The following is a 27,573-nucleotide window of genomic DNA, read 5'->3' as shown; positions in this document are numbered from 1 at the left end:
TAGTGTCACCTCCTCACTGAAATTGTTGCTGCCGAAAATGCTGTAAGATTGGTGCCGTTTGAATTATTTCTGGCTGAATATTTACATTGTCTGCTTGATGAGTCCAAAAAGATTCCTTCTGTCCATGTCTTAAGCTCGTCTTTATGGGAGAGTGAAGCACCTTTGTCGGAGGGGGCGATCTCAAATGTTTTATTTGGTGAAACTTGAAGCCAAACCCAGCATCGATAAAAAGCCTATGTCAGATGTGGCCGCTAGGGGGCACCACTAATTCATACAACAGCCCCATATTCATAGTTCATAAATATGTTTGCAAAATACTCATTAATACAGTAATAGCAACCGTTTATATTGTGACAAAGGTATGTTTGGGCTTTTTATTACCTGTCATGATTTCTGAAACGTTTTGAATCTAGTCCGAGATTTTTACCGTTCTTTATCCAAATTACCATCACAAGAATAATAAAAGATAGCTGCATCCCGTCCAGCTCTACCTGCCATCTGTGCTCACAGACGAAGCCGGCAGAGGTGAGATAATGTCTGCTTGGTGCAGAGGTCGCGGTGTTTGTGTAAGATAAAGAGTTAAACGGGTCCGGAGTCTGCAGGCTGTGATTGGCCCGCAGCTGCAGCTCTGGGACGAACAACAAGTCTGCGCCGTGTGCGCACTGGAAAAGTCACTCGGTGGGCGAAACGGGACCGCGCAGACCGGACCAGAGTTTTCTACAAGTCTGCAATTTCAACTGGGATTGCCGCAAAAACTGCGGGTGTCGAGCGCCGCCGGATCGGCTGGTGAATCTCAGGGTCGAGGTTCAGCTCCGTCAAACGCAGAGAGTCGAAGGGTGACAGTCTTGATTCATGGACTCAGCGCGGAGTTTAGCCGAGAGCATTTGTGCCAAGAGGTTGTCACAAGGTTGACTTCATTCATCGCATTCGCAGGTATGTTTTCGACACTTTTGGACGGGACTTTCTTCCAGCCCTCTTTTCTATTTCCCACTTGACTCGCAGTCAGCAAATGTGCAGCATCAGTGCTGCTTTTTTCCCTGATGCAGCAAAGAAAAACTATTCAAAGCAACCTGTATGAATTGGTTTGATACTGTGAATTGGTCCAGGATTCAGTATCCTACATGTGTAATAACTCGTTTATAAATAAGTTGCCTTTAGTGACTTTCGATCAGTTTTTCCTTTAAACTTTGCTTTATTTTAAATCAGTTTAACATTGTTAGAACAATTGGCAACATAGGGAATAAAGTACCAATTTAAAGTGCATGCTTGGCTTGTGCATTCTTCATTTGTGAGTGGCCACATTATTCGTGTCTTTCAGGTTGAGAGAGCATCGAGTTGTTTTTGGACAGTATGAGCATCCTGAAGATTGTCCTTTTCGTCTTTGAGGCTTTTATTCTGATCGACTGTGCCAGAGGTAAGAGCTGTTTCATAAACGTCTGGCGTTATTCTTCAACCATTACTCTGTCTTTTACACCAGGAGGGCAGCAAAACACTGGCTGCCTGGTTTCTAATGAATAAACTTAAGATTTTCACGCTGAGCGGCAAGAAATGGAAAACAGGCCCGAAAAAAACTTTAAGTGGAGCCCAAAATCAACACAGGAGACGGGAATGAGAGAGGGGGAGCCAACTTCTACACTCAGGGGTGTGTGTGTGTGCGCGCATGTGTGTGTTTTCTTGTACTTGCTGCATATTGAGTACCAAAATCAGCATTCTACTAGCAAAGTGAGGACATTTTTGGGACTGGAGAACATTTTGGGACGTGGGTTTGAGGCTTAGGTTAGGGGCTGGGGAAATGCATTATATCCATGAAAGTCCTCACAAAGATAGAAGTACAAGGATGTGTGTGTGTATGTGTGTGTGTGTGTGTGTGTGTGTGTGTTTTCACAAGTGGATTGGAGAAAAGGACACCTCAGTCAGACCACAATTCACTGCAGTGTGCACAGCGCCAGCATCAATAGTTTCGTGCACGTCCAGCTTGTCGACGGCTGGTCATGAATAATTATGGAGACGTTTTCTGTGATTTCATCCCCCCCGTCACCAACTGCTGAACCTGAAACGACCCACCGAAAGACCCAGGAGAAAGTTAGAGCCACAGCCCATCTTACATTGGAGAGGTCTGAAAGTTTGACACTTCCCCCCCCCCCCCCCGACCAAACAAGCGCTCTTTTCATGGCGCTCTCTTTATCCTCCGGCTCCAGAGGTGAACTCAAGAGGCGACTGGTGGGCACCGTACCTGCATGTGGCTACGGCGGCCAGTTTGGAGGGGGGATTAGAACCGCGCGCCTGCAGACACAATGCCTCATTCACGGCGCGGAAGGCTAAACCAAAAGTAAACAAGGCTAAATAAGATTAAAGCAGCAATATTGGCTGTTTGTGAATAAGCAGGAGGGGGGGGGGGGGGGGGGGGGGAAATCATCGTCTGGTGGTCTGATGAACGTCTCACCGGAGGAGACAATAGCACATGTGTAGATGTCAAGCAGCGTTTCTGGGGTGACGTCTGGCCGACGCTCCATAAATACCCCGTTTTCCCACGAGAGGCTGTGATACACTGGGTTCTGTGTTACAGTCCAACAACAGCTTGCAAATACAGTCGGGGGGGGGGGGGGGGTTGTGACTCGAAGCTCGTGCTTTCAAAGCGAACACGAGGCCATACGGGGAAAAAAAGTGCAGTGAAGCTGTTCCTGTTGGGTTTATCGGTGCAGGAGGACATCTTTGACAAATGTACATTAAATAATAGGGGGGGGGGGGGCTGCCTCGGAGTGGTGCTCAGGAAGTGTTACTTTACTGCTGTTATCTAAACAATGTATGAGGCCACAGTAAGTGTGGGTGAGCCATTTTAAGCCTGTTGCTGTCAGTCAGCGGGGCGACATCTGACCACGGACCCCCTGCCCTTGTGCCCCCCGCGCACGCACATGCACATGTGAGCCCGCCCCCTTTCCACTGCTTCAATTTTGCGACCGACCATGCAAAAACTATTTCTTTTGTAGGAACCCCCGCACTTCCTCCCCCCCCCCCTCCCCCCCCAGCAGCTGGAGGAGGTGCTCAGTGATGTGTCCCAGCGGAGCCTCTAATGTGGCGACAGGCCCAGGGACCACTGGGCTCCACTAACCGAGGAATGCAGCGGCAATGAGCCGCACAGACATTTGGGTCTCCAGAAAAGCGCCCTGGGAGAACCAGAGAGGCACCAGGTGTCTCCGGTACCACCGCTAATAACGATGGAGCCGTGTTGTCCTGTCATTTCGATTTATTTCCTACTTTTTTTTTTGTCTCAATCTGCACTGAACTGGAGGAGATTGGCACACGCAAACTGACGTTTTCGGACAATAAACCCTTCACGGCAGATTTACATCACGGTTTTATAAAAGAGAAAGGCTCTGGTAGACCAGCTCCCTGCCAGAAGCTTTTAAATTCGCAGGGCCGTTCGGCTTGTAGACTGTTTTCCATTTCCGTTGAACACAATGAGGCTAGTTTCTCAGTAACCAAATACCCCAACGTCCTGTATTTTTTAATAGGCCTTCAATGGTGAGAAGGTGTAACGGTGATGGTTTGGAGCTGGGGGGGGTCCTGCCGAGGCCGAGCTGCTTGTTCCAAAGCTGCTCCAAGTTGGTCTTTAAAGATCTGTGAGGGAAATAAAGTTGGCCGCGTGTCACATTTTGTGTCCAGCCTGGTTCCAAACAGTGGAGCCTGAGCTAAATCACGACGTTGACGCTTGTGACAGCTTGAGCCGCCTCCAGTTTTCTGCCCCCCCCCCCCACCCCAGCAGACCAGCGCTGTCTGCCACCTTTCAAACACGTTCTGTTTTTTCTGCGTGTCTCTGCATTCCCTCACATTTACGACCGGTGTAAAGTTGAAGGAAGCGAGTTAAGTTAATGTGCTGTTGTTAAAACAAGACATTAGTTGACCCTCACTCCTTCCTTGGGCTTGCTAAATTCTCCACGGCCCCTGTTTACTGAGTCTGGGCCCATTTGCTGAGAACAATGGGTGGATTATTACGTGTGGCGGTCCCCCAGGTTGGTCAGCGATTAATCTTAAACACTTGTCCCCTGTAGACTGCACTTATTTGCTATTAAACCCTACAGCTGGGGGGGGTCGCCGAGGCCCCGCTGTTCATAAAGGCGCATGAGAAACAAGTTGCTGCGTTGCTTTTGTGCATCTGATACACGCGTGTTTTTTATTAAAGGGGCTGAAATTACCCAAAGTCATAATAACGAGACGTTCGAGGAGCACGGGGCCGTTTGAAAAACCTCAGCTATTTCGTCTCCACATCCTTCTGCTCCAAACCAGGTGGAAACAATAACCCTCCTGCTCTGATCCCCATAGTCTCAGGGCTCTATAACGTTAGCAGCACTGTAGCAATGAGTGTTCGCCATCTATCGCTACACACCAACCCTGTCGGGGCGGAAAGACACCTCCACACAGAGGAAGGTGCCCGAATTCGACCCCCCGAGAGGAAAGAAAAGAAAAGGCCGTAGCTGCGATGAGGAGTCCTAATGGAGGTCAGTTGGTGTTTACTTTAGCGGGTCGTATAATCCCCGACAGCAACGCTCCCCACGTGGACCGACTTTAATGGACGCCTCAATTAGCATTCGTGTGCAATCTCAACAAGGCAGCGCCACTTTCACACCCACAGCTGTATGCTAATGCCGCGGGCGCACGTGGGGAGAATCCAAAATTCTCCTGGGTTATTTTTATTTTTGAAGTCAGTCCTCATCGCACAAAGGTCCGCGTGCGCACAATGCTCGTGAGTTTGTTTGGGCAGTTGGCTCTGGGGCTGTTTTTCAGACCACACACACACTCCTTCCTGCTGGCTGAACGGGGTTGAATTCACTTAAATAGAATTCCTTTAGCTGCTGTTAACCTTCACAGAAACTCCTGTGGCTGCGCACAAAGTGCACACGGAAGGTGCCAGACTGTCACCATTCAGATGATAATCAGCTTTATGTTCCTCTCAGGTCTGACCTGCGGGATTTAGCAAACAGGAATTAGAATTGGGCTAACAGACAGCTGCCGGGCGGCGAATGGGGATCTAATGTTGGTGGAATCTGTTCAGGCTGCTGTGTTACCCCCGGAGTCCCAGAGAGGAAGCGTGCGCTGCTGGGAAAGCGCCTGTCGAGGGTCCACCTTCCGAGTGACCTTACCAAAACATTTTAGCCCCACAGTGGGAAGTGTTTGTCTTGCCTAACCCTCGTCTCCGGGCTGCATTTGTCTCTCCAGTCCCCGTCTGTTTTCACCTCTCAGGCTGCCAAGTTGACTTTGGGCTCTGCAGATGTTGAGCGAATCAGTTTATTGAGTGATTTTAGTTGTTTTTTTAGTCCCCCCCCCCCCCACCTCCCCATCAGCCGGCTGCAGGAGTCCTTTTCATTTCTCATCATTCCTGCGTTCTGTGTGTGTGTTCGCACATTCGTCTGCTCCACTCTGGACGAGAACCCGCAGGAACCAGCGGAGGGAAATTAAATAGTTGGCACCGCGTCTGGCCGCCGCGATGAGGCGATTAGATTGTGGTGGTCAAATGTCAACGGCCCTGGGCCTCCGTGAGCCGCTCCACAGGTTGTCGGTCATAACTCAGGAATCCAGAATCTAATTATCACAATGCGTCACAAAGAACCCAGCAATGGTTCTTTTAAAAAAAGGTCATCACTAAGTGTGAAATCCCATTATTCTGCTTTCACGTAATAACTGGGACTCAGGAGAGTTCACGTTTCTGAACGCTGCCCTGATCCACCGTGGAGGGCGGATCTACGTTAAGACTCTACAACAGCCGCCCTCACTTACAACAGTGTTGAGCTTCCTGTGATTGTCCAGCACGTCGGCGACGCGTGGAGAAGACTGCACGGATGCTCGTGCACGTGACGGCTTCCCCGTTTCTTCGCTTGGGTGGAAGAAATATGATGAGATTTCGTGCAGCCGCGAAGCTTTTGTGCTTCTGCTGGGCCCCGTGCGGCCCAGCAGGTTTGGGCAAGTTATCATTGTGATGCGAAGGAATAAAAGACTGATTTGGGCTGCGAAATATCGTCACATCTTACTGTGTGTACTTGCCACAGCCTGCTGGAGTCTGTGGTGCTGCAGCCCCGCACGGACTTATCAGAATTCCAAATCAGGCAGACGGGGACGATGATGGGATGTGCTTCGTTCCTGAGTTCTGAGTGCCAGCGAGCTTTTCTTTCTTTCTACTTCTTTGCAGATTAATGGGGTCTTTTTTTGGTTTTGGGGGGGTTGGGGGGGGGGGGGGGGCTGTCCTGTGTGAGTGATGGCTGACATGTGCTTACTTTGAAATTTCTTCACACACACACACACACACACACACACACACACACACACACACACACACCCTGCTGCCTCGCAAAGTCAAAAGGTTGATTGAAAGTTGTGGCGGTGGCAACAAGGACGGCAGGAAGGGCCTGGAGAAAGCCGAGCAAGGGGACAGCTGGTATAACAAGCTCTGAATGAGGGCCCTCCTGCCCCCTCACCCCCCCCCCCCCCCGGACCGTCCCTCCAGTTTCTGCCTTCCTCTCCCCTCCGCCCTTTCTCCACCCCTCCGGTTCACCTCAGATGAGCCTCAATACGACCCCCCCTCACGGCTCGGTGGCTTCTTCGCTTCCACTTTGTTTTCCATTAGCGATTCTCTTGAGTGACCCCAGAAATCTGAGGCTCTTTGTCTCCATTGATTGAGGCTATAAAGAGGCCGAACCCAGCGAGTCCCCGTCACCGCCGCTGCGAATGCACAGGCCGGCGTGATGGAATTTGCACCCTTTTCCAGCAGCTGGAATGTCTTTTCTGCAGACTGGTTATGAGACACGGAGGCAGAGAGGCCCTGATTTTTCATTCATCTGTAATGAATGGAAATATATGTCCTCGGCTCCACTTGAACGGCACAAGTGTGGAAAAATCATCTCAGGAGCAAAGAGAACGAGCTGTCGTATTTTATAACAAGGCTACTGCTGCAGACTGAAATCCTGTAGCATTCAGTGAGGCTGATGTGATTTCCTCATGCACTTGGATGTGAGCTAGGGCCTCGGTTCAGCCTCGGCCTGGATGAGCCTGGTTATTATGTGTTGACACCGAACATTAGCAAAACAAGACTGCATTTTATATTTCCTGCTGTTGGCGTAATAAAAATAATGGAAACCGCAGAATTTATGGATTTGCTGGTCAGCGTCCGTGACTGACGTCATTGTGTCACTGTTCCCGTAGAGTCAGAACAAGGTGCTTTGTTATATAGAAAGATTAGATTCGCAATATATTACATTCATTTGGATTTTTTTTTTGTCTGGCACTGGGACGTTTGAAGGCGCTCCGGTCAAAACTACACTTGCTGTTGATGCTCAGCATCGGGATTTTGTCTGATTTAACGGTTCTGGCAGCAGGACGACGCTACAAGCCGCCGAGCAACTGTTCCTCTGCCGGTCACCCTGACAGGAGGAATGTACAGCAGAAAGTCAGAGACAGCCAGCCTGGCACGGAGGAACAGAAGGACGTGACTAAAACTGCGGCGGGGTCAGATGAACTGGGGGAGCACTCAGCAAATCGTGTCCGTGAAAGCGCGAGTACAACGTCCTAATGACAAGCTCAACAGCTCCAAGTTGACAGATTGATTTCAGACAATATTCCTGGATTGTCAAGAGGCCCCACTGCTGTCAGCGAGAGCGTTGCCAGCTCCTCCACCCCCTCCGACTGTCTCGCCTCGCTTCTCCCCGCTCCGTCTCGTCTGTGTCTCACCGGCCTTTCTCTTCTCCCTCGCCTCCGCTGTCCTCTCCCTCCCACTCGCCACAGCTTGAATTGCTCGGAACACTCCGGCTACATCGCGGTCTGTCATTGGTCCTCGCCTGAAAAGACCGCGTCGACAAAGGCGCTGGCGGAAAGTGCTTCCCAGCATCACCCTGAATGTACGCTGGTGTAGGGTTCTCAGAGAAACAAGGGGGAAGTCGGAGCCAGGGTTGATAATTATCATCATTATCATCAGCGGCCCACTGATGACAGGACGCCAAGAAAGCGTCCTGTTTACAGCCCCCCCCCCCACCCACCATTTGCAAGCCAGAATCATCAGTGCAACTGTAGGAATCTGCGGTTGTTTGACCTAATGGGACATCTGTATCTCATTCAGCACCTCCGGACTGGACTCCGACTGTGTCAACTGTACAAAATGAGCCAGGCTCACGTTGCTTTGCATTTTTCCCACAGTGGAATGCCCGGGAGATGGAAGGAGGAGGTGTGCGGGGAGGGGCAGGATGCACCTCACCGTTGACTGATAGACTTCATGAGACAACATAAACAAGGCCGATGTTTGGCAAGTGGAGCCGGGAGACTGAGAAACTGTGTCCTCCAGCGGCGCTTCCAGACACACAATCTGTCTGCCGGCACAAAGTGGCCAGTCCATCTCCAAACATATAAGTCATAAACAGGTGCTTGTTGGTGCCCTGCTCGGTGCTGAGAGGCAGAAAAGGCTGTTTGAGTGTGTCATGTGGTTGATGCTGAGCCCGGGCCAGGGAGTGGGGTGCGAGATTGTTGGGATTCCTGGTTACTGCCGCCTGGGCCCACCTAATCCCCTTCACTCCCTTCTGTGGCCCTCGTCTCCTTGTGAGCTGTGTGTCAAAGGAGGCCTCCCTGCAATATTAGCCTCTGCTCCCCCACCACTCTCTAAATCAAGCCTTCTCTCTTTAACCTTCACCTTGGCTTTCTCTCCTCTTAGTCTCGGTATCTCTCCCCCCTCTCGGACCCTTCTGTCTCTCGTCTGTCACTCTTCCTGGTCTTTCTTTTCCTTCCCTGCTCTCCCCACTGGGGCCTCTCTCCTGATAAGTGGCCCTAAGCACACACTCAGCCCCCGTGTGTGCATCAGGCCTCTGCCTAATGGAGTGAGATAAAGCGACTAGAGTGGCGCTCACTGTGCACTCTTTGACAAAACCAGACAAATACTGATTTGCGAGGCCCAGAAGTACCGACCTTTTATTATGCTAAGAATGTAGAAGTATTAAACAAATCATTTTAGATACCATTTGCAAGAGCCACATGTGAATTGTGGTCAAACAAATCCATAAAAATCATCTAACCCGGGTCTTAATCTGGAGCACGACCTCACGCACAGCGGCACGGCCACGCACCAAATGTCACCCCAGATTCTATCAGTCAAAGCGACCGACGCAGGCGGAAAACACAAGCAGCAACTTTGCTGGCAGAAGGAAATCAAAAGTGAAGGACTGAACCAGAATCCCCTTGTTTAAGCGATGGAATGTGTCAAAATGATGAAAGGACGGTAGTAAAGATGGAAATTAAGGTTTTACGTGACTCCTGTGATATGGTTAAAAAAAAAAAACATTAAAAAAACAGTCAACAAAAGTCTCTATGATGATGATGACGACGACGATGATGATGATGAACTACACAACAGATGGTGATTATATCACATCCACAAAAACAGGCAGGCCCAGACCGCCAGGCCCAGCCGAAGGCAGTCAAGTTTAATGAAATATGGCAGCTCCGAGTTCAAAGGCTCCACAGTAGGGGCTGTTAAGTGTGGGCCGCGTGATGGAGATGTTTCCCAAAGCTTTATGACGCTGGAGTAATTTCTCTGCTTCTTTCCTGTTCTTTTGATGAGCGGTCAGCGGGAGCCCGTTGCTCTGGAGCCGTTAACGAAGGAGGAGAGTTTTATTCCAGATTCCTCTTTCATCAGGCTGGAAGCATCCCTTTCTCTCGGGCGCCCGCTTTTATTTTCCTTCTGTACCTTTCCTGCTTCTTCCCCTACTCCCTCGTGTCATCCAATCGCTCCTCTCGAGCCATTCCCACCACCGAAGACGTCGCTATTCAGCCCCCATCAGATGGTGCTGAAGAAAGAGCCTTTGTCTCGCCGGCTCTTCGCTCACGCTTATCTATTGATTGGAAAAGGAAAAATAGCAGGTATTGATTCCCCCGCTGGTTGAGTTTGCCGGGCAGGACATCTGGAAGTGTAAGAGAAGCTGGCACCCTCCGCTGTCCTGCTGCTGTCTCCTTTCAGCCCTGGGCCTCACCTCCTGTCTTAGAATGCCCGCCCTGCCCTCCTGCCTTTCCTCCTCTCTTGCTGTTTTCCGTGCCGATTTTTATCTCGGCTTGTGAAATGTATAGCTAGCGGCCGCTCGGCACAGGAGCCCCGGCCTTTCCCGAACTCCCCGAGCGGCGGTGGCAGCCTCACCTTTCGCTCTCAGCCGACCACTCAAGTCTCCAAGTAAAGTCCCTGGATTTAGTTTCCAGCTTTTATGTCCATTTTTGTTCTTTCTTAACTCTTTCTTGGAAACAAAATGCTTGCATTCTTCCATTCATTTTGTTATTACGAAGCGCTCCTCTGATAGAATCTTTCCCCTGGAAGCACAGCCTCCATTCAACTTCCTCTCTTATTTTGGAGATTTGTCTGCTCCTGCACGGTCTGCTGAATTAACACAGTACTCAATAAGAATCATATCTTTTCCTGTATCTTTGCCTTCTTATTCATTATGTAAATATTGAAGTTGCATTCCTTCAAATCAAAAGATCCTTGTGGTTGGTTTTAATCCAGATGTTGCGTTATTAATGTGGTCGTCAACAGCCAAGCCAACCTTTTATTGTGATGTTTGTGATCATTTCCAAGAGCAAGCCTCTGTTTTTGATAGAAAAATGTGCAGGTACAGATCATTACAAACTCGCAGGTGCTTAATAAAAAGGGAAAAAAGACAAAAACAAGGCACCCTAGTACGCCGTAAACGCGCTCCTCTCTTTGTAGGTTTAATTCATTTCAGGGTTCCTCTTTCAAACGTCTCCAAACGTCTCCCTCCATGGATTCCTGCACGTCAGGTCACCAGTTCATTAACCCTCTCACAAAGAAAACAGCTATATTTAGTCTGAATCACAAGAATGCCTTTTATTGAATGTGCCCTTTTCTCTCCAAATAATCCATCACCAAATTGAGCAAAGAAAAACAGAGCTAATTCTGAGAGTCCCCAGCCCTCCTCCTCCTCTTCCTGCGCTATGAAAGATCCCTTTCACGCACGGCGTTCAGCTATAATAAGGAGCGCGGTATGAGCACCGCCATACGGGTCAGCCCATATGGTCATGTGTATCGTTTTCCATTTAGAGAGCTGCTCCCATTTACCAATGTTTGAGTAAATGCTCACCAGTTGCTCTGAAATCTGGACCCCTTTGCCTTTCAGCAATAGCGGAAAAGACACAATTTGACCACCAGGATGAAGGTAATGTGTGGGGGGGGGGGGGTGCACACAACCTCGTGCTGTTCGCGGCTGCATTCTCCATCTGAAACTGAAGTATATTTGACAATCAACCTGATAAGGCAACAATTTCCCCTTTTCTCTGAGGGCCTCTGAGTAGTGCTTTCAACTCCAAGGTTAAGGGAACCCGTCCTTGAGAATGAGGAGGTCGAGGAAGAGGAGGAGGAGGAGGAGGAGGAGGAGGCCGATGAAGGGATGTGGTCATGCACCCAGCACGAATGCTTATTAAGCTGCTCAGACTGTGTCCTTGATTTCAGCACCTCTTCATGGTTTGTAAAAAAGACAGAGGTTTAAGTGGCTTTTTTAGAGAGCAGAGATGGAGGGAGATCATTCGCTGCACATTTGAAACCAGAAGTTTAACTGATCCGCAAACCACAGGAGCTATCAGGAGACATTTAGAGGAAAAGGATTTGGAAACGTGGACAAGATATCTTAGCCGAACTAAATATGTGTTATGACTGGAACATGCGGGTGTTGCCAACCTCTTCAAGAGATGGATGGTTGACTAACTTCACCTCCTCCTACGCTTAAATGGAAATCAAAGAACTCCTTTTTTCTACCCACTCATTCAAGCACAGGTCAGAATCTAGTCTGGCTGTAACTTTCTCTTCAGTCCCGGATGGACCATCGGTGACCTTTTTCTGATTGTGGACTTTATACACAGCTTTCACTCGGCTAATGATCCCCGTTTCTCTCTTTCCCTTTACACGATCACGCAGCCGAATGAAAAAGAGACACAATATCAGAAGAAATATTGTTAAAAGCGCTTTAAATGCCAGCACTTTGGAGGCCTTGAGCTGCAGCCTGCAGAGTCTCTGCAGTGCCCAGTTGTATATTTGTCAAAATGAAAAGCATGTTTTCTCAAGAAGAACATGACGGCGGCGAAAACTCCATCCAGCGCTCAGAAAATCCGTGTTTAACAGAAACAGCTCCCGGAGGCCGCTCGCTGTGTTTTGACATTTTGCTTCAGCTGAACCTTTGACATGAATCAGGCCGTGTTTGTCTCTGTCAGTACCCTTCATTAATCCAAAAGGAACACACGCTTGAATGGCCGTGGGTCAGAGGATATAACTAATGCTTATTTGGTCAAGATTTAGCAGAAACGTGTTTGTTTTGTTTGGTGGTTGTTGCTTTTTTTTTTTTTTTTCCCCAGCGTTTTCCAGCATTAACTCACTGCATGTGAGCTCTGTGACCCGTTTGTGGTTCCAAAGCAGAGTCTGACAAAAACCCAACAGTGAGCGCCCCTGTTCTGCTTTTCTGCTGGTAAAGACGTGAAATATGGGCCAAAGAAAACAAACAAACAAGGGGAAAAGCAGTTACATTTTCTCCCTTGACATAAACAATGACACTTCAGATTTCCTGTGTACGCTGCAGAACAGGAAATGACATCCACGGAGAGGAAGGAAAACAGAGCGTGCAGGGGTGACAGACGGAGGGAAACAAAAGTGGAAGGAGGTTTGTGGCGGCCAGCTGAGCGTTGTCCAGCATTCCTAACATCGGAGCTCATTTGCCCGAGAGTCCAGATGTTGTACCTGCTGAGATACATCTGCAAAATGCGACGGATAAATGCGCCAGATGGACTAACCTGTGCCGCCGCCCCCTCCACCCCCCCACCCTATCAGTATAATGAATGTTTTGTTCAACATATGTGTGTGAAAGGCACCAGTTGAATGTCATTCTATGTGTGTGTATGTGGCTGTTTAGGAGGGGGGGGGGGGGGCATGTGTACTTACCCTCCCCATTGTTTTTACTGCTACCAGACCAACCATTTGTTCTGAGAGACAGAGTCCACTCTGTGTACTTTAGAGCGCCGTTGCGGGCGGCGCTGGGGTTTGGTTGCGTTCGCTGCCCCTCTCTCTCTCTCTCGCTCGCTCCCTACCCCCATCCCCGTCTCCTGTTTCTCCTCAGTGTCTTGTTGTCTCAGTAATTCAGTGGTTTGTTTAGTTTTTGGTGGGGAGTCAGTGGAGTCTGTCGGTGTCCGAGCAGCCCTCCTGACACCATCACAGGGTGTTTCGGGCCGCTTCGCTTCACCAGATCTGAGGGAGCAAACCTGAGCCAATTAGGAGCGGGCAGAGCGGGCCGCTGTCCGTCTCGCTAAGATCCGCCCTCCTCTCCGCTTTGATCTCCTGTGCTGTACACAAAACCAGAGCCAGAACCTTTTAACTTCTCGGTGAGGGAGGTGAACGGCAGAGCTTCGCCAATTATTGCAATCAGATTTCAACATCTCTGGGTAATTGGCAAAAGGATGACACATTAACCTGCATCTGCCAACACCCAAGCTAACTTTGGAGCTGTTTTCAGCCACCTAATTAATTAATTGCCCTTTGTTTCAGCCTCCTGTGGACTTGTTAGATGAGAGATCAGCTTTTACAACATTGTCTGGTGGATAAAAGCAGCATCTTTAAAGATGATTATCGTGTTTAACCTTGTTTTTGAATACCACAGCTTCAGTCTCTATTTAATTGTGGTGTAATTTAGACATTGTCTCCAATTATATCTGGTCCTCTCCCACCATTATCCAAGTGTCTAATGATTTTAGGGTTGAGCTGAGTGCACTGTGATCTCCAACAGTCCTGAATCTCTGTCACTTATACCATTAAAGCATATTTCAAACATCTTATTTAAGGAAAATTCACCCCACACTCACTGTCAGGCTAGGTGGGGTGAGTCTTTTAAATGCAGTTAAGCACTTATTTTGCTTTTCTTTTGCACATCTTGTTTGCAGAAAAGGGTTGTTGACATGTTTCTGCTTGTGTCTCCTCAGGACCACCGCGCGTGTCTGAGAAGGTCACTCACAGACAGTCAGCACGCATCGGGAGCGCCATAAAGCTGCCGTGTCCGGTGGAGGGAGACCCTCCGCCGCTCATAATGTGGACCAAAGATGGACGCAACATTCACAGCGGCTGGATTCGCTTCCGCATCCTTCGTATGGGCCTGAAGATCAAGGAGGTGGAGGCAGATGATTCAGGGACCTATATCTGCAAAGCCACCAATGGCTTTGGGAGCGTGAACATCAACCACACGCTCATCGTCATTGGTGAGTGATCGTCATCTAATACACTGGGAGGTTTTAACCTGTTCCTCTGCAGCTTTGTTGGGTCACCAAGGATGGTTAAATTACAGATGAAGCTCATCCCTCGTGTATCTAAAATCTGTGAGCGTGAGCTCGGCCTCCTGCTTTGCACGCTGACTGCACATCAGCATTCTCCTGATTATATATTCACTCCTCTGCACTCAAGGATGGTGCCACAGTTCAAATGTTAAAAGACAGCATCGCTCGCAGAGGTCAGGGTCTAAAACAAGTGGATCTATGGAGATTTACTGCTTGATCCCCTCATCTATTGTACGTGTTACAGCCCCCGTCTCCCCCTGCCCAAAGTCAACAGCAGCGTGGGATATTGTTTCATACCCCTTCATCCCCCGAGACTCAATTGGATCTCAAGCTCTTCCTTTTCCTTAGGCTACGCTCTGCGGAGGCAGGAGGTCTGCGGCTCTGCAATAAGAAACACATTCACTGTAATAGTGCCGGTTTGTCTTCAGACTCTCACACAGCTCTCTACTGGGGCCTGGAGGATTAAACGTGGTCTGCTGAGTGTTTTACTCCGTGTGTGCATACAGTGCATTTCCTGCAGCGGAGCCGGGCGTGATGAATGAGCGGAGTGGAGCGTGAAGGCTGTGTTTAGTCTAATTACTCTAAGGTGCCTAATTAGGGCCAGAGGCAGAGCGTTCGCTCCCTCTTTACTCAGAGCTGCAGCCCGGGTTCCTGACAGCCGCTCTTCAGAAGAGCCATAATCAGGCAGACGTGAAAAACACAGAGCACTGAAGAAAACTGCTTTTCGGCTATAAATCATGGCCACGATGTAGCGCTAGTTTATTTTAGAGCCTCCCTCAATTTGGAGTCGCGTTCAAAGAAACGGTGTCTGTCGATTGTGCGTAAATGAAAGGTTGGAGACGGTGGCGCTGCGCCAGCTTTAATGTCGAGGCTCATTCGAGAGCTGTTTTATATAGTATCAAAGTCGGGCGTGGCTACGTCTAACTTTGCACCCAACTTCAAGGGCACGCAGCACTTTTATATGCGCCTTTGCGGAAAACATTCCCAATCAATCATATCAAGTCGTGTCATTTTAGGTTTGTTTTAAGGTTTGTTTCAGTTGAAAACTGCCGCTGGACTTGTGATCTGATGCGACGGTTAAAACGGACTCAACCGGCTGTCGAGCAGGCCCAAATCATATTTGACTTCACTTAAACAGCTATTGAGAATAAACAATGGCAATCATTTTCATTCAGGCTTAGAGGCACCGAGATCATTGGGAGAACTATTTAAACCTGTACTATAAACAAAGTGTAAAACGATGTGTTTATGTAAATGTGTGATTAGGTTAGAGGTGCTGTTCCACCAGTAAGGCAATAGAATTAAGAAAAGCAGCGCCGAACAGGTAAAAATACAGAGGAAGTGCAATCTGTAATCTTTTATGTAGCAGTTATAGAATAACAAGGACTTAATTTACCCACACGCACATGTGCGCACACATTTAGACATTACATCTTAATAACAGACAACTTCTCCCCTTTAATGTGTTTATGTGATAAGTAAATTATCTGCTTTGGCTCCTGCTGCAGTACAATTGAAAGGGAAGGGAGCAAAGCGCTCAGGATTGCTGTGGTCACGCTTGCAGTGCAGTGGGGAATGTGAAGCTCTACTGTCGCTCCTGATTACATTAGAAAGGAGGAGGGGGAAAAAAATCATTCTTGGAAGCACATTTTTATCAGGAGTCTTTTCGCCCTTTATGGTTTTACTCTGAGATTTTCTGCCCCGACTCTTAATCCCGATTTGGTTGGTTCTGTTTCCTGGCGGTGAGTGCGTGACACGCCGACTCAAGGTGCTGACGGCCGAGCACGAACATTCAGCTCCAAACGTTCAGCTCTCGCGTTCATCATCCCATTAGGCACTGACAGGTTGTCACCAGAGCCTTTGTTTTTGTAGATAATTGTTCCATTAGATGCATTACACACTGGGTGCCTTTATAGCCGCAAAAATTCTGGGGCCTCATTGTCAAAATACTTCCAGCATTAAAGTCAGCCAAGTTCGTGGCAATTACCATGAGCAACACTTTCCGTGAACGTTGAATCACCTCATTGTTAGCCTACAGTTAACTACAGTGACGTGCAGTGAGTCAATTATTTTCCTAAAAAAGATTAGAGGACAGATAATTCATTTGAGACGCTGTAAATGAGGGGTGAGTCCTGAGCAGTTGTGGTTCCATAGACAGCATCCATCATGCCAATTTATTATTTTTACTGGATAAGAAAGTGGGAGAAAAAAAAAGAAGCAAGAGGTAACCACAGTCAGGGATCCACGATTCCTGGCAGATGGTCAAGTTTGAGGCCTAATATGGAGAGTCTAATGTTTAAGACCCAGAGGAAAGCAACAGAAGACAGAGGGTGTGAAGAAGAGGCAGGGAACAAACGCGATTAGAGGTGAGAGAGGGGGAAGGTTTGAAGGCTGATATGAGCAAGGTGCTGCTGGGACAGATCCTCCCATCAGCCAGCAGACAGGCCGTCCTCCTCCGAGCTATCCCAAGAATCTGGTCAGTCAGTGCAACATGGCGCCTCCTCAATCCCTCCAGCTGGCTGTTTGGGCCCTGTTTGGGGTGGTCTCTTGACAACTGGCCCCTCTAGGCCCCCCCGGCACCCCCTGATGCATATAGTAACACGTCTGTCTTGGCCGCAGCAGGCTTCATATGAGCATTAACACGGGATTATCATATTAACATTTACAGTATTAGATTTTAATGCTTGTGTCCGTGCAGATAATATATTACAGAGCTAATACAGCGCTGGCAGGGCTCACAGTGTCTACATCGATGTTGGCTCCTGCAGCATATTTTCTCATTCACTCGTCTCTGGAGATGATGTCTGGCCAAGTGTTGGATAAACTGCTCGTTGCCCGCCTGTTTGGAGATTTTCAGAGTCTGATGCAAGGCCTCTGCGCATAACTTTCTCTGGACATTATTATATTGTCCCACGACAACATCTGGAGCTTGTCATGACCTCAAATCGTCAGGTCTTTTCCTCTGATTCAGCTGGCACCGGAGGCCAGGGGAGAGAGTGTGTGGTGACCTGTTTCCTGTGGCTGGATTTGTGAATGAAGCGGGAGGGGTTGGGGTGGGGGGTGGCGTCAGAGGCTAAACACTGTAGAGACGCCGTGAACGAAGGTTGTGTGAAGCGGTGGCATTTTTTACTGCGCGTCCTGCCCGCTTTAAATCGATCACATTTCAGTATTTCACTATAACAGACCTCTGAATTATTTAATTTTAATCTCTCCTGAAAAGTACCGTTTATACGGCAGCTATAGTGTGCGGAGTGAGCCAACATTGTGTGAAGACAATAGTGAGATGTTTAACAGGTCAAATGTATAAAGAGGACCATTGTTTCCCAGAACTGGCAAAAAATGTCTTGAGGAAATGGATTTAGAGGGTAGAAAAAAGTCAAAAAGCAAACCCCAGCAGTGTGGGACCATGTTCTGTTTGGATTGGGAGGTTCAGGAACCGGGAGGAATGTGGACAGCCCGTGTGTAACAGAGAAATATTTCTTCCAGCGGAGGCTGTTTTTAAAGGAATGGGTTATTATAGTTGGCCAGTTTAAGCCTTTCAAATAGTCATGACATCATTGCTGGGCTCGCTGCTGCAGGGGACAAACAAAGGAGGGTTTGTACCCAAAGATCCCCCGAGAGCATTGAGGGGTTTTGGGGGGCTTGTAGGGCTTGTAGGGAGGCTGAATGAGGGGGTTAGAAGTCACATCTGGTAGCTTTACCTGAACCAATCAAACCTACACTGGCAAGTCATATTTCTATTTTAATTACTAACACTCTCAATGCGCCTCTGTGCGGAAACGGTCTCCATTTCCCCTCGCGAGCGTCTCTGCTGAATTAGTTTTAAAATGCTCCGAATGTCTCAGCACATCACATCTAATGTGAAGTGGCACCTCGGTAGTACCTCAGAAAAGAATCCAGCTGTGATTCAGTAATCGTCTGCTTAGCGTCTCCTCCGCAATCGCTGCTGGCCGACCGGCCGACCTGCCATTTGGATTGTACGCATCCTAACCCCAAAAGTCGCGGCGCGTCTGCATGTCAGTCGGGTTTGACTCATTACATTTTCTCTGAGCCCGGTCTTAGCTGCGCTCTATGATGTCAGCCAATGACATAAACTCCACAGCTGTCTCCTGGAACCGCACTCATGAAAATGGATCGGCTCTTTTCCAAATGCTGGAGAGTGTGACCCGAGCGTGCACCCTGCTTCCACGAGCAGCTCTCCAAATGTAAAATGCACGGATGAATTCCTCATCTGCTGTCGTCCTGAGCACGGCGGCGGTCCTACGGTCAGCATGTAAGGTCATAATGACCTCTGACCTTAATTTTGCAACGTAAAAACAATGTCGAATTCCTTTGGTGTTCCGCTGGCGACGGTGTCGATGGTGTTTCTGCCGCCAGAGGAGGAACACCTCGCGGCTTTGTTTGGTCTGCAGCTTGTGATGAACTGCGGTCCCGCTGTGTTAACAGATGACTCAGCTTCTGACAGAACCGGACCGGCAGCAGCCGACGGAGCCGAGACTGAACGCAGCACAGATGGCTTGTCAGAAAAATTGGGTAAGTGTTCTGTTAGCACGCTGTTAATAATTCTGAAGGGAGTCTGATTCATTGCTACGCAAGCTTCCCTCCCGTTCCTGAACAAACAGTTGTAAAAAGAGCAGAATCTACAGTCGATGGTTATTCATTATTTAAGTGAGATTTTTGTGGCTCACTTCTCCACTGCCAGCGCACTAAACGGCCGGTTCTCTTTCCCATCAAGTGCGCCCTCGCTTCACCCACCCGACCAAGATGAGAAAAAGGAGGATAGAGCGCCCCGTGGGCAGCTCGGTGCGGCTCAAGTGCATGGCCAGCGGGAACCCTCGGCCGGAGATCGTCTGGCTGAAGGACGACAGGCTGCTGACGGCGCAGGAGGTTGGCGAAGGCCGTCAGAAGAAGTGGACGCTGACCCTGAGGAACCTGACGCCGGAGCAGAGCGGCAAATACACCTGCAGGGTGTCCAATCAAGCCGGGGAGATAAACGCCACCTATTACATCGAGGTCATACGTGAGTATTCCATCTCACCTGCCCGCGAGACACCCACTTAAGTGGAAACGGCTGCTCCCGTGGATGGTAGCACTCATCTTTTTGACGGCAACGGGAAATTGAAGCGACGTAGGAACGACTGTAACCTTTAAGAAGAACCCTTTCCCTCTGATCTGGGTCCGCTTGATGTCTGATTGCGATCAGCAGGTCTCCACATCCTCGCTTCATGGATGAATGTGCTTGTGTAATCATGTGTATGAGAAGCATATTGAGGAAGCGGGCTGGAGAGTGAAGGCTTGTGCCCTGGTGAATGCACAGGGGGAGAGCGAGGGGCTGTTTAACTCAGAGCCCCTCTGCCCAATCTGGAGCTGATTAAAGCCCAGCTGTCTGCCAGACCCACTACCCCCCCCCCCCCCCCCACACACACACACACACACCTCTTCTCATGAGAAACGTTTGCTGTACAACCAGGAGCAAAGAAAGGCAGGAAACTAATCACACATACGTCTAGTGTTACATGTGGTATTTGTCCCCCTCTGTCATAAGTTGGAAGCCGAGGGCCAATAATAGTGCGGACAACTGAGGCCCCGGTGCCTCCCCATGAGCATGCATGCGTGCGAGGCTCCTGACAGCTTCCCTTTGCGTGTATTTGCAGAGAGGACCAGCTCCAAGCCCGTTCTGACGGGCACCCACCCGGTTAACACCACAGTGGACTACGGAGGCACCACATCGTTCCAGTGCAAAGTCAGGAGCGACGTCAAACCGGTCATCCAGTGGCTGAAGCGTGTGGAGTATTACGAGGAGAGCCGCTACAACTCCACCATCGAGGTGGGCGACCACCGATTCGTGGTGCTTCCCACCGGGGAGGTGTGGTCGCGACCCGACGGCTCCTACCTCAACAAGCTGCTCATCACCCGAGCCAAGGAGGAGGACGCGGGGATGTACATCTGCCTGGGTGCCAACACCATGGGCTACAGCTTCCGCAGCGCCTTCCTCACCGTCCTGCCAGGTGAGACCCCTCCAACTCAGATGTAAACATCTTTAAATTGATGTGCAGATCTTTTTTTTTTTTTAACCAAATGGCGAATAACATCTTTCCGCAGACACAAAACCCCCCATCCCGCCCATATTCTCGCCAGCTTACAACCCTCTGCCTTGGCCCGTCATCGTCGGCATCCCCGCGGGAATAGTCCTGATCTTCGGTGCTGCGCTGCTCTGGTTCTGCCAGAGCAGAAAACACTGCCCCCCTCCCAGCGCCCCGGCTGCAGCCGCCCAGGTGATGCAGAGCTCCCACAGGCCGCCGTATCGAGAGCGGGAACGGGGCTGCGCGGCCCCAGCCTCCATCTCCTCCAGCCCAGACAAAGACTGCATCGCTTCCATGAACTATGAGGAGTACCTGGCACAGCAGCAGCTCCTCCTCAGCCACCCCGCCCTCCCCTCTAAAGTATACCCCAAAATCTTTACTGACATTCACACACACACTCACTCCCACGTGGACGGGAAAGTACATCAGCACCAACACATTCATTTTCAGTGTTAGCCTCCGACCGCTGCGGCGTCTCAGGGGGGCTGACATTACTCTCAGAAATAGACTGCAGAACGCTGGGAAGTGTGTTTTTTTTTTTGGTAGGGGGGGGGGAACAATGGCCAGTTACACACACGTTGTTCTTTTGAAGCCAAACTTCCACATTTGGTGCTTTATGTGTTTTTACCGATCTTCTCACCACTTAAATCTACATATCCTTGTTGTGCACTTATTAGAAAAGGACGGGGAAATGTTATTTTTTTGTCGTGTGAGTTTGCAGCTCGAGTGCAGAGGCTCTGCGTGATCTGCCTGGTGATGAAGATGGTACTCCGGATTTACAAATGCATTGGTCTGATACCGGCCTACTCAGGTTGTCCTTTATTACTTTCTAAATGCGTAATGTTTGAAGTTCTGACCACTATTCTTTCCTTTTAAAAGTGAGACATAGAGTAGCTTGTTGATGGAGTGCCAATCCTTTACCAAGAAGGCAAGGACTTTAAAAATCATTCTCAAAGGAACTTTGTTTTTGAATTTGTTTAGGCAGGCTCCCATCGCCAGACCGTGGCGCGTTAATGGAAACCAGCAGATGAGTCTTCTAGACCACCTCCTTATCCAGTCAGTTTATTAAGCTGTAGGCATTTATAATCCAGCTGTCGTGAATATTTAATTTATTTTGCTAAAAAAAGTTTTATTTTTTAGAGTAAGGCTTTCTACACATCTATGTAAAGTTATTAAAGTTGTCATGTTTAGTGCATTCTGAGTACTGTCACCCAGTTTAACCCCATTTAGTTTGTTAATATTTTAGGTATTTATGTAACTGGCTATATTTGACAATCTTGTACGATGTACCGGGTCAAGGTTCAAAAACAAATTCATCTGTGTGATGGTTTGTTTGATTAAATGTCCTGAAACTCAGATGTTACTACTTCAGTGGTGTGAAAATAAAAAAGTAGCAGCGTGCACAGCGCTGCCTTCTCTATTTGAGCTGCCAGAGTCTGCGGAGGGCGGCCAGCAGCCCCTGGACGGACACCGGCGATCTCACAGGGTCTCCGCATAGATGAGTGACGGCCCTGCAAGACTACACCGACCCGACCAGCATCTTTTCTGTTTAACGTGACTCAGCCTCCCCGCCCTCCATCTCACTCAGCTCCATTTGGGGTGGGATTGCCTTTCAGCACTAAGGAAGCGTATTGTGCCGTTGCAGGAGTGATATGACAGGATCCTGTGATTGCTCAGAAAAGAAGGGGAGCATTGTGGCAAGCGAGCTCCGGCTTTGATGTGCAGGTTCAAGATAAGCTAGTCACCAGGTTAGAACTGAAGCCCATTGAAGTAATTTTAGACTTGAACTAGTAAAATTCTCTTGCAACAAATATTCAAAACAAGTTCTCCGACACTGCCCCCTAGTGGCTGCCAGAAAGTTACTCAATACGAACTACAATTATCAGGGTAAGAATGTAAATTCTTTATTATTTTTACAGTATGAGAGAACATTGATAAAAGACAAACAAAAGAATGTGAAAACAAATTAAAATTTTCCACAATTTTAAAGCTCAGCCCTTCTGGACTTTGGTGATGAGCTCGTCACAAAGTTTAGTTAGTTCTTCAGCCTCCTTTCCCTACAAAGGAAAAATGTGTAATTAATATTTTGAATCTCATCATCAAAACCTCGTAAACATATCTCTTCAACGCGACTCACCTTCTGGTCTAGGCTTTTCTCCAGAGACTGCGCCTTCAGCTGTTCCCTTCGCAGCTGTGCTTGAAGTGCAGACAGCTCAGCTTTGTTCTTGGACCGCACTTCAGCGATTTCCCCATTTGCTCTGAAGAGAAAAGATGTCAGACCCCGCAGGGCTCACAAATAACAGTAATGAGACCAATTATTTGCTATTTACTGTGCAATTTTTTCTTCCGCATGGGCCTTCAAGGCCTGGTAGCGCTGCTCCTCCTTTTTAATCCTGGCCAGATAGTCTTGGGCACAAGCTTTCAGCGTTTCTTCGTTCTTTTTGTAACCCTGAACGACTTCCTTGTATTTCTCAAGTCTCTTAAAAAGATCAGAGAAAGACCTCTCCATCGCATTCAGATCACTGGCCACTTGCTCCTTCTCCGACAGGGCCTCATTGAGCTGCTTTTGGGACTCCTCCGTCTGTTTCTCCTGATCAGCTGTATCCAGATAACATTTTATTTACAGCACACCCCTTTTTAAACAAGAATTCAGACAGATCTACTCGGTTTTTTCTTTCTTACCCATCATCTGCGCAATCATGGACTCAAATTCTGCAATTATTTTCCTGTATGTAGAAAGGAGTCATGAGCCATCTTGGCATCAAATAATCAAAACAAAAAACAAAACTAGACATGTCCTACCTCATTTCTTGGCCATCTTCAAGCAGCTTTTTATACTTTGCACTCCAACAATTATCTTTTTCTGTTGCCTGTATTCAGGACATGTGAATCAGCAAAGAAGTCTTCAACTTAAAGCGCAGGTTTCAAATTGAGTATTTTTTTTTGGGAAGAGTGAGTGATTGCAGCTCTGTCAAATCACTACACCCAACCTACCTCTGCCTGAACCTTAGCGATGGCAGCATCCATGTCTTTCTGACTGTACTTGAGAACCTCGATGATGGATTCCTCCACGTGAGCCGTCTGGGGAAAAGGGGGGACGAGGCTCCCGAGGATCGCTGGGGGCTTGATGAGGTGCAACGGTGAAAAGGAATCATGTTATGAAACACAAAGATCTGCATAAATAACTCTAACCCTGTCGACGATGGACGTTCGAGACTTACTGGCACAGCAGCGTCAACAAACAGCTGATTCTTTCCCGCTGCTTCTGCAGGCACTTTTTCTGTCACCAGTGGAGTTTCAAGCCTGAATCGTGGGGGGAAAGTGAACAAAACAAAACAGGACAAACGTTACTTTATGATCTAATAATAGCCCCAATCAGACCAAGTAAAACAGACAAATGCCATACTGTGAAGTGAAGGCGGGGGGGCGGGGGATGCGAGCGTTCACTGCAGGACCTGCAGGCTTCTTTGGGCTCTCTCTCAATAGGGGGTCAAATTTAAGATACAGTGACTGCTTCCTCAGTGCTGACTCTTTAAACTTCAAAAAAATAAAAAATGTAAATATGTTTAGAACATGCAACTAGAGTCCAATAATTTGGAGATGTGAAGAAATTTACTCACACTGCTGCAACCAAACTGTTCAAGATAATCGATCTGCCCGTCAAAGTCATTGGCCATGACTAAAGGTAAATGTTTCAGGTTAGTGTTTGAATAAATGTTTAGTCTTCAGTGAAGTTTTAGGAATGAGAACAAACTTACACATAGTTCCAGAAACAAACTCCTCATTGGAATCTGACAGAGTTTGCAGTGTGGTTTCAGGAAGTTGCTCAGCTTGAGCTTGAGTTCCATTGTGAGGAGGGGTCTGTTCAGTAATCTGTCATCCAAAAACATCAGTTTAGGGTTAGGTTTTAAACAACTCAAACAATCAAAGTAAACAGAAAATGACAGTGAGACAAATAAGTTACTTTTGTTTCAGCGCCAGTCTGGAATTCATCAGCAGGAATGCTCTCTTCAGTGCTGTAGAGAGGAAGAAAATAAAGTCAGAATCGGCAGATGCAAACCGGCAAAATAAAGGAAAAATAAGTAAATGAAAACATGTACGCACCACATAGGTGTTACACATTCCTCCTGCACAGGTTTCTCCGTTTGCTCTGGAACTGGATCGTCTACAACTACAGGAGTTGAGTTCTTGTTGCACATTGGAGAGTTGTTTATGCTCGACTTTGTCCCAAACGGATTGAAGTTTTGGTCATCAAACTTTTCAAAATCGAACGAGTAAGACCCTTTAAGTGCTGGAATCTCGACCTCGGTTTTGTCAGGAGTGGCTAGAGGTTCTTTTGCTGGTTCTGTGTCAGATGGTGGCTTTCCAGCTTTAGATGTTACACTGGGTGGTCTTTTACCAAATTTCTTAGGTGGTGGCTTCCGTCGGACCTCATTGCCATCATCAAAGTTGAACTCTAGTTTAACAGGTCCCCCCTTGACTGGGTCAGTCAGATGTGAATCTGGCACTGCTGATATGGCAGCATTAGCTGAGACTGGAGCCCCCGCAGCAACTGGATTAAGCTCAGGCTGAACAGGTGCCTCTAGAGGGACACTTGGTAGATCAACAACATCTGAGGTCTCATTCCCTGTAATCTCTTCAGCGGGTGGATTATCGTATTCAATCTGCTGCCCAAGGACTGGAGAATTTGGAATTTTAGAGCCGCCAGTTTGAAAAGGGTTGATGGCATCCAGGTTGTCAAAATCGAAGGCGTATGAAGCTTCAGCAGGCAGGGGAGCATCTTCCACAGAAGTGCCAGACACTTGGTCTTCTTCAGCGTTTGTGGACGTCGCGGCACACTGCGGCTCCTCGGGAGCGGCAGTGGAAGAATTTAGTGCCGGAGCCTTTGACACCGTGACCACGCTGCTCTCAGTGGAGCTGATGTTAGCCGAGATATCCACCAGTGAGTTTTCCACTGATGGGGTGAAGGGAAGTGTCTCATCTAGTGCCGAGTCGATTTTGGAACACGGCTCAGAGATATTTACAGATTTTGTGTCATGAGACTCGGTCTGATGTGTAGGAGAGTTTTCTACCGCTGGCCTTGGCGGGGAGAGGATCATCTTATTGGATCCTTGGAATGGATTAATAGCATCAAGGTTGTCAAAATCAAAATTATAGTCTCCTTTGCTTTGTATTGGCATGTCATCATCGGGGAAAGAGGAAAAATCTGTCGAAAATTCAAGAAAACAATCAACTTTTTGACACACAGAGGTCAACCCAGTTGTAATCTTACCAAACATACCTTGTTTGGGCTCAACGAGTTGATCAGTGGCCTCTTTTAATAATGGACTGTTAACACAAGATAGATCCCATCACCTGAAACAATCTCTTTGAGATAAAAATCTGCATTCTGTGGAAAGATACTTACTTTACTTCATCCAAATGTGAAGGCTCAATCACTTTGGAACACTCATCGACACTTGTCATCTTAGCAGTTTTAGTGGGCGACACAATCCTTTTAGTCAGAGGGTCCCTTCGTGGGGTTTGGAAGCAAACCTATGCACAAAGGAAATCATTCATTTTTCCTCAGAAATGTGGTGAAAATTTTCTAGAGATAACCGAGTCATAAATTTATCTACTTTATATTTGTGCTATACCCAGCTGAAAAATAAACATTTGTGAATTATGTGATGTGAATAAAACAGAATCGGTCAACATTAAAAGGTAAAGCTGTACCTTTGTCCCCTTTGGAACAGTCTTGCTCGGTAGGTTCTCAGTCTGCCGTAAGATCGAGGGCCTCCCGGTGGGCTGATCGAGAGCAAAAATGTCATCAATGGAGGTGTTGTGCTTTCTGGGTGGACAGACTCCGCTATTCTCATCATTTATCTGAAGAGAAGTCATCCTGTAAAAGAAGGGGAGAGGCTACATGTTATACGTCCTCAACACTCAAGGGCGGCATCATTCTGAAAGCTGCACCCAACTGATAAGACAGCTGTTTTGGATAAAGGGGCTACCAAAATTGCCCAGAAATAAAACAGCATTGCAGAAATGACAACCAAGAATGACAGACAAGTGGCTTTTCGTTCAAATGTGCTTACAAGTTAGAATAGAGGAATGTCATGGAATACACAGCAGGCTCTTTTTAAGGGGCGTGCAGATTAAAAACCACAGGAGCATGCAGAATTACCCAAAAATGAATTCGAGTCTGTCTATATCGTCCGGCAGATGGCGCTACGCGGTTAATTTGGCAGCTCAGTCAAATGGGGCGCAAAGTCGATTTTTCAAATGATATAACATCTTATAAAAAAAAGGGAGAGCATTCAGTAAATCCAGGTTCGAATCTCACCCACATCCCTTTTTCAAAAAGGGGGATTCTAGAGGCCTATCTGTATAGCTGAATTCACAGAATAATATGACGTTAAGTTTCCCCACAGGACAACACGTCACAATTACCCCGAATTGGCGTCCGTTAAAGTCACAACGTGTCACATTTTAGGCCCCAACACCAGTGAAACTGCGACTAAATAACACTGCACCACCAGCCACGCTAATATATACATCTTAACTGAAAAGTAACAAAAGTAAGTAGTGAAACTCACACTACCAGACGACCCTGTGGCGTGGAGGACACATTTCAATATTATTTTACAATATTCTTATACCTTAAGCTCACCTTAAAAACAGTCGATCCAATGTTTCTTCTGATTGACTGCAAAATGACCAGCAACAACAGGCCCTTTTCTAAAAACCCTTCCCTTGTAGGGATGACAACGGTTTGGAACTCGAAATGTACCAATAAAATCCCAAGAAAATTCAAAATCGCGCTTCCGGGTTGAGCAGCCAATCAGGTTAAACAGCGGAAGTGATTCAATCGGCTCCTGCGTGGAAATGCTCCTCAAAGTTGTGATAAAATATCAATTATTTACTCACTTTGGTCTTACAGCGGGCATTATTTAGAAAGATATTCTTTCCAGATGTATGTGGTTGCCTTTAATATCCTGTGCCGTAGGACGTATATATTACCCGCAATAAGGATTTTATGTCATCATTTAAAAGAAAAACATGTGAACCTTATTATATTTGCATCCAAACAATAAAGTGGCCATTGATAATAAACTAAAAAACGTCTCCATGTTATTACAAAACTTGTCGGAAATCTGTGGTGTCATTGCAC

At 47.8% G+C, this 27,573-nt stretch overlaps 2 protein-coding genes across 3 annotated transcripts; one reads left to right on the top strand and one right to left on the bottom strand.

The window, feature by feature from the left end:
• The first annotated feature begins 595 nt into the window (after positions 1-595).
• Positions 596-21,783, top strand: fgfrl1b (fibroblast growth factor receptor-like 1). Its single transcript, XM_003962470.3, has 7 exons — positions 596-933; positions 1,319-1,414; positions 13,990-14,262; positions 18,784-18,870; positions 19,073-19,357; positions 19,992-20,345; positions 20,440-21,783. The coding sequence occupies exons 2-7, from the start codon at positions 1,351-1,353 to the stop codon at positions 20,874-20,876; spliced, it is 1,500 nt and encodes a 499-aa protein (XP_003962519.2). The 5' UTR covers positions 596-933; positions 1,319-1,350; the 3' UTR covers positions 20,877-21,783.
• A 516-nt stretch (positions 21,784-22,299) lies between these two features.
• tacc3 (transforming, acidic coiled-coil containing protein 3) lies at positions 22,300-27,226 on the bottom strand. Of its 2 annotated transcripts, XM_011615581.2 has the most exons (16): positions 27,073-27,226; positions 26,136-26,301; positions 25,828-25,955; positions 25,702-25,748; positions 24,525-25,626; positions 24,385-24,436; positions 24,179-24,293; positions 24,041-24,099; positions 23,827-23,957; positions 23,642-23,723; positions 23,415-23,543; positions 23,223-23,290; positions 23,103-23,146; positions 22,751-23,018; positions 22,558-22,678; positions 22,300-22,477 (listed from the first exon to the last, which is right to left on the bottom strand). In XM_011615581.2, exons 2-16 carry the CDS (start codon positions 26,298-26,300, stop codon positions 22,412-22,414), a joined length of 2,577 nt encoding a protein of 858 aa, XP_011613883.2. In that variant the 5' UTR covers position 26,301; positions 27,073-27,226; the 3' UTR covers positions 22,300-22,411.
• Between the last annotated feature and the right edge of the window lie 347 nt (positions 27,227-27,573).

This window comes from Takifugu rubripes, chromosome 2, assembly GCF_901000725.2.
Source record: "Takifugu rubripes chromosome 2, fTakRub1.2, whole genome shotgun sequence".
Taxonomy (NCBI): Eukaryota; Metazoa; Chordata; class Actinopteri; order Tetraodontiformes; family Tetraodontidae; genus Takifugu; species Takifugu rubripes.
This window is presented reverse-complemented; position numbering and strand designations above follow the sequence as displayed.